The sequence below is a fragment of the Sinocyclocheilus anshuiensis genome, unplaced genomic scaffold (genome assembly GCF_001515605.1).
Source record: "Sinocyclocheilus anshuiensis isolate Anshui unplaced genomic scaffold, SAMN03320099.WGS_v1.1 scaffold1053, whole genome shotgun sequence".
NCBI classification, from domain to species: Eukaryota; Metazoa; Chordata; class Actinopteri; order Cypriniformes; family Cyprinidae; genus Sinocyclocheilus; species Sinocyclocheilus anshuiensis.
Window position 1 is genome coordinate 2,408,234 of NW_015555711.1, and position 8,994 is coordinate 2,417,227.

General features: G+C 36.6%; 1 protein-coding gene across 1 annotated transcript in view; it reads left to right on the forward strand.

The window, feature by feature from the left end:
• The window catches only part of LOC107672005 (syntenin-1-like), a 23,673-nt gene continuing 14,679 nt past the window's right edge, over positions 1–8,994 (forward strand). The window contains exons 1-3 of the mRNA XM_016465036.1: positions 1–206; positions 6,633–6,684; positions 8,303–8,399. Coding sequence (XP_016320522.1) covers positions 6,634–6,684; positions 8,303–8,399 — 148 coding nt within the window. The 5' untranslated portion in view covers positions 1–206; position 6,633. The remainder of the gene's footprint in view (positions 207–6,632; positions 6,685–8,302; positions 8,400–8,994) is intronic.

An 8,994-nucleotide genomic window follows, 5' to 3' on the forward strand; every position in this document is an offset into this window, starting at 1 on the left:
TGAATGAGGTAGCAGGAAGTGAACTGAGCTACTAAACCAAAGAAATATAAACGCACGTACTTTCTCTCGATCACCTCCCCTCTGTTCACTTCACTGCACCAACCTAAAGAGGAAAAGAGTCCCGTTTACTGTGCTCGGCTTGTTTACATTGCTTCCCATCACATTTACCCCATTTCTTCAGAAGTCAGTCGTTAGAACGCAGAAAGGTAAGATAAGACGCGACACTCTTTAATGTAAATGTTGTTATTTTAATGATCGTCAAAGTGATTTTATTCAGTCAGGTATGTGGGACTCGCTGGCTAACCCAAGCTAAACTTAAACAGGCTGCTGCTAACACACGAAGAACAAAGACGTGCTGGTGTTGACTTCGCTCTGCATACAGTCACATTTATTGTATTTTTGTTTTTAAAGATATTTTGTATCGTATCACCTGGTCATTATCTTTAGGAGAAAGAAATATAACTTTATTCGTGTAATTAGCATGATTGTGCGGTTGCTAACGGAGTTGCCGTGACTAGCTTGAGAGCTAAACAGCAAAAAATACAGTCTGTATCAGTCAGACTGCTTTTATATCGTGTTAATAATGCTTAGTTTAAGGTGACAGTGGATTAAACCTCAGTTTAGTTGTTAAAACTGATGACAGGTGCTTTCATCGCCTTACAGGTATTGGGTAACGTTACTTTAGAGCAGAAAATTAAATGTTCATACAGACATACATTGTTCGGCAGTGAATCACATGACGATGTTGATGTTATAGATATTTGCCACGTAACATTCAAACAGCTTTATGCGTTTTCGTATTTGACGTATTAAATGGTATTAATCCCTAAATGTGTCACTGATATGAAACCTGGTCCTGTTTTGTTTCTTGAGAAGCAAGTTTTACTTTCGATTATTCCTGTATGTTCAGTCAATACATTATGGAAGGAACTGAATTATTGATGACGGAATAGCGGGAAATAAACGAAGGCATAGACGAGTGATGCTGAATAAAGGCTATAACCTAGTTTTTCCTTTGGTTTTTTTTTGGTTGAAGGGACTTTCCCATATAATGACATAAATCAGCTGCCTAGAATAATCTACATAATTTAATCGTTGACGGTTATGTCACGAGGAGATTGAGAAAGGGCTTGTAGTCATAATAACATATTTAAATCATTTATTTCATGACTGTGGCATTATATTTTCCCAAAAGCTATGGATAGGATATTTCTGCATGGATCCTTTACTGGACTCAGTAAATAGAGTTACAGACTGTTGCCATGGGAGAGTCGTTTATTATGCTCAGCACTCATTCAGTCTGCCTGAAAATGAGCTTTGCCCATTTCTCCCCCATACCAAAGGCCCCTCACCCACTCAGCCCGACAGTTATCTGCTGGCTTTGTCCTTAACTTGAGTTTGCACTAAAGATTTTTTCTGCAATTGCACTGAAAGTAGACCACATTTAGTCAAAGATGTAATCTAAACCAGATTTGGGGAGTGTGAAATCATTGTGCTGCTTCTGCTTTTTCCTGCATTAGTTTCGTATGATTTATTACGATTTACACTAAGGTTTAGATAAAGATAGGGTTGTTATAGTTTACAATTTAGTTATTATTCCTTAATTTGTTTTCATTTTAAGTTTATGTATCTAAAACTAAAATGATTTGTGTTCACTTTATTATGTATTAATTAATTTTAGAGTCATGAAAATGTAGTATAGTTTCTGTTTCTTCATAATTTTATATTTGTTTATATTATTTTATTTTTTATTCATGTTTCAGTTTTTGTTCAAGTTGGCGTGAAATGATAATTCAGCCTATATAATTTCTAAATGTTTGTTTTTGATCTTATTGTGAATCATCAATGCATATATCATAACTTATGCCGGACTCCTCCCAATTATTTCGTCCACATAAAATCTCTATCCAAGTCTCTATCCAATCAAAAACCCAGCCCTTCATTTTGTTCTATTTCGATAATTTGTTTCACTGGGATGTACGTCATAATATGGAAGAGAAAAATCTGTAACTACTTCATTGCGACTTTAATGAAAATAACACTGATAACAGGTGTTGACCTCAGATGACTTAGAGCCTCAGTGATGAGATTCCCAGTCGTTCTGTATTCCTGCTTTATTTATGACGCACTTTGTGCCCAGTCGATTCACTTAATTTCATGCGAGTAGCTGAACTAGATACAATAGAGGCACACATGTCTGCGAGAAGATTACTCACTGTCTCCATTAGTCCACTATTTGGAGACATCTCTACTTTATTGGAGTGCTCTCGACAGGAAATAATGGCCCTTTAGTGTCACAGAGACATTTTTATGCGATGAGAAACAGTGTTTGTGTGGAAGGAGCTTGTCAGATATATTTACTGCTTGTTTTTGACATTGCGGTTGAAACGTCATCTGTGTCTGTGTGTGTGTGACGTCAACAGGCAGTATGTGTTGGTTTGCATGAGCTGTGTGCATTGGTGTGGGAGTTTATTCAAGAGGATGTGGGCGAGAGTGTTCTTTCTCTTCCTATGTTATGGTCATGTCTGTCTGTGAGTGTTTCACAGATTTGTGCGATATGTGAACGTGTATGAGCATGTAGTGCTTTAGCTTGAGTCTTAAATCTGATGTTATGGAATAAGCAGCTCCAGAGTCTCTTTAATCTGGTTGTAAACCTGTATGTTCCTACATGCATTAAAGACTTGAATAAGTCTCCAGGCTGTTTGTTCAGTTTCAGTCGCTGGCTGTGTTCCAATCAGGCCGATTCTCACCAAATAGTTCCCGTTTCTCATTTCAGTTTAGTTCCTATCCAGTGATCTACTAACTATCTCCATTAGTATGTGGGATGTCTCTTCAGGGAAGTGAGCCGATGTGCCGTTTCTCTCATTTGCCACCATTCAACCATGTCTCCCTAAATTTACAGTTTTCCTGTAACTTGATGTTTCTTGCTAGAAATTAGTATTTTGAAGACTTGTGCCTATCCGTATCTCCTGAAGGGCAGTGTATATGTTTACAGGCTTGTCTTTTGTATTTGTGATGCCGTCATGTTTCGTTACACTCATGTTTAAGGTTTCATGATGCGTTTGTTTAGATGCTCTAGGCTTTTCTCGTTGAGCAGGGTTTCTGTCATTTCCTGAATCTGGTGTTGGTTTCTGTTGTCGTGACGTTTACGGTAACCCAGTGATCTACAGGCAGTGGTTTATTGGCTAAAATGCACAATACGTCATGTGATCACAGTCATATGATTGTGACTAATGCCAGCATCAATCAATCACATGCCTGTATTATATCTCTTGTTGGCCTTTCCTATACTTCTCATATTTTCCCATTCCTTGTCTTCCTTTCTGTCTTTAAGCACTTTCATTTCTTTGTACTTCTTTGGCTTACTCTGTCCGTCTCTCCCTTTCCCTTCCCCTTTCCAGTAATGGATGTGTTCCCAGGAAAACACTTAACTTCTCATTGCTCTTCCACTGTAAGATGAAGAGCACAGTCAGGCAGTGTTTAATGTTTAATTTTGTTTGGATTTGAAATAGTTAGAGCTTTGGCTCTGTAGTATTGATTTCTGGTGGGATGTTATTAGTCAAATGTGGAGTTGGTGCTCATGTCCTGCCCTGAGCACTTTGTTAATCATGAACTTTAGTCTTTATTATCTGCTTTTCATTGTATAATAACAATTGTGGTTGTTAACATTACATGTAAGGCAATGTTGTAAATGTCCAGAGTGTTCAGCTAATGATGAATATCGCTGAAATGTGTCCTGTGTATCTATGGTAGTGATGTATCGTTGGATGTTTGTTGTTGTAATTATAATGTATACTCAGTCCTCAACTCAAAATTGCATGGATTGAAGTATGTCTACATATCTTTTGTGATAATAGCTTGAGTCTGCTTACACTGGAAGTGTTAAAACTGCACGTCAGAATGTTCACTGGTATCTTTAGAATGCATGTCATCTTCAGAATGTTCAGTGCTAGACTTCAGCAATGCCAAAATGGGTGAATAACTTTGTATATTGTATATTTAATATAACACAAATGCAATATATAATATAAATAAATATTAGTGCTGTCAAACCGATTAATTGCGATTAATCGCATCCAAAATAAAAGTTTTAATTTACATAATATATCTGTGTGTACTGTGTATATTTATTATGTATATATAAATACACACACACACACACACACACACACATACAGTATATATTTTGAAAATATTTACATGTAAATATTTATATTAATATCAATTATATTATATACAAATATATTTAATATATAAACATAACATTTTTCTTAAATATATACATTCATGGGTGTGTATTTATTAGGGGTCGACCGATATGTGTTTTTCAAGGCCGATGCCGATGCCGATCATTACAGATCAAGTAGACCGATAACCGATATTTTGAACCGATATATATGTCTGGTGTAAAAATTAAAATTAATTTTTAGGGCTCTGACAAAAACTGCCTTCCCTGGTGTTGGTTGAGTGTAGTACTCCCACAGTAAACTATTTATTTTAAAGAGTTAAACTCTTTATTTTTTGGCAAACTATTTAATGGGTTTACCATTAAAATTAAAACATGGAAGAAATAGCGTATTGTGTGATTATTCTTTTAAACAAAAGTTGTAATAATTGTTGTAGTAGTCAGGGGTTAAAGCAAAAAAACAAATCTTTTGACTGAAAATTTTTCCTCGGCCAAACCCCATTCCTCAGCCATACCTGTCACACACCCAGTTTAAGAGCAGTGTTTTTCTTCTTGTAATCAAGAGCGCTTGTCCTCCTAATTAAAAAAAATGAAGGAGCACCTTCTGATCAATAATCAAAAATTCTGATAAAAAATTAGCCTTCCTAATATGAGGTGAAGTGATTTACAGGGGCATAGTGTAACATTAGTGGATTGGGATCTATTGCAACTTAAGCAACGTCTGCTGCTGCCTTACCTTTGAGAGACAACTGATGCGTGATCACTGAAGCAGCTCCAGTTAGCAAGCGCTTTTGGAGTGAGAGTGAATTCCGCATTGATTGGTCGGACTCCTGACTCCCAACAAATCAGATGAGCGGTGGGCGGAGACTGCTTTAGGCCACAGATGAGCTTAATATCGGCGCCGATAATCGGTCGACCCCTAGTTTATATATACATAATAAATGTACACAGTACACACACATATACTATGTAAACAAAAACTTTTATTTTGGAATGTGATTAATCGTTTGACAGCACTAATAAATATACAATAAATAATAATGTTAATTGCTGTACTTCAGTAATGCTAGAATGGATTAACTATCTGTGCTACTTTATTACTGACTGAAAGCTGTTAATATGAAGCTGCTGCTGTTGTTGTTGTTGTTAAATATAAAATTTAATGCAAATAATAATAATAATAATAATAATGCTTGACTTATGCAATGCTAGAATGGATGAATATTTATGCAACTTTATAGTTGACTGAAACTTATTGATATAATTTATCAAATATAATACAAATATATCATATTATGCAAAAAGTAAATATAAAAAAAATATAAAATTATAATGGTATTAACTGTCCACAGACAAAATGTTTGATGTAACAATCAACAAACAAACAGATAAAATAGCAATAAAATTACACATGTTATTTCTCTTACATTATTAAATGTAAGCATTTATCCAGCGCAAATAAAATTTCTTTTAATATACACATTTTATCAGTTAATGCATTTCCTGGGAATCAAACCAGAGGTGTAGCCATCATTTCAGAATTGCGGAGGATAGAAATGTAAATTAAATACAAATGTAATACTTGTTTTTTGGCTAAGAAATCAAATAGGCTACACTGCTGGATCATATCCAATAATTTGTATAATATTTGTCCTGTATTTTCCTAATGACAATTTTATGATTGGTTTGCAACCCCTGCGTCCCCTGCATATTCCATACCCATGAATCAAACCCATGATCGCTAGTGTGACTAGCAACATGCTCTACTGATGAGCTTTGGAGGCAAGAATTTTAACCAATGCAATCACAGAGCTATTGCCTGGAGAGCTGTGAAACATCCGTTACCAAGTGTTAAAGAGTTTTATTTGTGCCCATTCCTCTGTTGTGAAGTGATAGTTACTCCTCTATCTGAAATCAGGAGCAGTCAGAGTTATTGTAGGAGTTATTATGATTTCTGGTGTTTTATCGATGTGTTTTTGTTACATCAATGAGGATGACTGTGCAGAACACACAGATGGACTCACAGGTGGATCGTTTCACAATGTGAAAGCAACGCCACCACAGAGCTAATGCCTGGAGAGCTGTGGCACATCCGTGTGGTGTGTGTTTGTGTGTGTGTGTGTGTGTGTGATGGGGGGTGTTTGAGAAAGAATCAAATTCATGAAAGTGTCGGCCATGATGGAGCAGCCTGATAAATTCACCATGTTTTTGTTCCTGAGTTGTCTTCTGTGTGCTCCTAATACACTCCCTCATCTGTCCCGTCTAATTAGTATAGGTTTCAATTCCCATGTGAGTCACGTGGTTGCTAGTTAGCTGAAAAACAAACTAAGGCAATATGGCTGTATATGATCTTGCTCAAAGTATTATTTCCTGGATTTCAACACTTTTAGCTGCACACTGCCTTGTTTTCTCCATTTTCATGCTGCGACTGTTGTGTTTTTTCCAGGATGTCATTGTATCCATCCCTAGAGGACCTTAAAGTGGACAAGGTCATTCGGGTAAGCAGTGTTTTACTTATATAATGTTATAGTATTTATTAGGGGTTGCAAGATAATATTTAAACAAATTGCAATTATTTTGCTAAAAAAATTATAATCATGATTATTAATCTTAATCTTTTTAATTTGGGAAATTTCTTTTTACAGTTATTGTGCTTTCACATAAGCACAAATTAAGAAAATGTCAACTCATACGTAGGGTTGGGTACCGAAACCCGGTACCAATATGGCACCGGTACCTATGTAACGATGCAGGGTTGCCAAGTCCGCGTTTTTTCCACAGAATTAGGCTACTTTTAAACTGTTGCCGTGGGTTAATTTTCCCAAGTGGGTTAAAGGTTTGAAATATTGCATAAATTACATTTGACTGAAATGCTTGTATTGAAACATTTTGCTTATCTGCTTGTTTTTTTAATTAAAAACTTGACCCTCTAACATTTGCACTCTCTATTCTATTTCCATTCTAATGGCCAGTCCATCATTTTTGGGGGGAATTTTTATTTATTTATTTTTTAATAAGTATCGGTTCAGGCACCGTTTAGGCACCGGAACCGTTTTAAAAGTATAGATTTGGCACCGGTATCGAAAAAAACCCAAACGATACCCAACCCTACTCGTACGCATGGTTTATTGTACATGTTATCTAGTTTCAAGTTTAATTATATTTATCATACATAAACGTTTTCTCTACAGCACATGTGTAAGAAAGTTCGTAATTCGGGAAGAAGGAGGCGGGAACTGGCGAACATTCAAAGAAAACTTTAATAATAAAATAACAAAATAGCGCGACAGCCCCTCGCGGACGACTGTCGTGCACAGACAGAAACAAAACACAAAATAAAGTCCAGGCCTGGTCCTCTCTCGTCTTTCACTGTCGTAACTCCTCCATTTATCCTTCCGGAGCTCCTCCGTGGGACTCGAGACCGGTGAGTGGTGCAGGTGTCGCTCATTATCAATTACTCCACCATTCAAAGAAAACTTTAATAATAAAATAAACACAGTCGTCCACGAGGGGCTGTCGCGTTATTTTGTGTTTATTTTATTATTAAAGTGTTCTTTGAATGTTCGCCGGCATACTCCACCGGCCTCGCTCCGTTCCCACGGCTCTCGGCCCCGCCCCTCTCGTCACAACATGTATTGTAGCACAGAGGTTGCATTTATTCAGCAACCACAATCACAAAAAATATAGTCAAGATTCATGTTTGGACATATCACAAATATCGCAGATGATTATGCTTAAATATTCAAGAGAAGGAGAAATCATGATCACGATTAAAATATAAATATATTCGTGCGGCCATAGTATTTATTAATATTTTGATTCCCCTTTATATTTTCTTTTTTAGTTAATTTGTATTGATTTTATGTATTTTTGTACTTTTTTAATGAGTTTTTGTTTGTTTAAAAAAAAAATCTAAATGGTTTTCCATTATATTTCAGTTTTAAATGGTTAAGTTGGTTAAGCTTTCTTGCTTGCAACATTTCTAGTTGGTTTCTCATCCAATATCATTTAATTTCTCATGTGTTTTATTTTAGGATAACACTGAAGATAAGTTGGTGTTTTAAAAGAACTGTTATTGAAGTTAAGTGGATGTTCACATGTGGTTTGCTCCTCTAGGCACAATCCCAGTTTGCCAATGCCACCTCCAGCACCCCAGCCATCACTCAGGGGGTTTACCAGCCACAGCCTGCCACACAGGGGATGCCAAGCTCAAGTGAGTCCCGGCCTCTGCCTGTCTGTCTTCCTTCGCCGTCTGTCTTGCTTCTATCTACCTTATCATGCCATTCTCTCTTTCATTTCTAAAGTGCTGAGTGAGAGCTGTTTTTATAGAGATGAAAGGCTTGCCAATGTTTCGTGCCATTGTCAAACAGGAAATGAAGACATGCCTTAGGGAATCTGGGAGCAATTCAACAACCTTCCCTACTTCCTTTTTTTTAATCTCAGTGTAAAACAAGCGCTCAAGTTGAGGCCCTCTTATCCAGGCAGCACTGCCTTCCACCTTTGTGCTCTTATTGTGTCCCTGTGTGCGGCCTCTCAAGACACTGCCAGGATATTACATAACTAGATCATTAAAAAAGGATTTTTTTAAGGTGGGGGTTCATATAGTACTGTAACTTGTGCTGATACGATGGTCCCTGAAGCTCACGTTATTATAGCCTCAAAGCATTGGTCAATAGGGTGAAATTCTTTATAACAGTGTCAGTTTGATTGACATTGTCCTGTTATGTTGTCTAGATGTATTATACAGTGGGTACGGAAAGTATTCAGACCCCCTTCAATTTTTCACTCTTTGTTATATTGCAGCCATT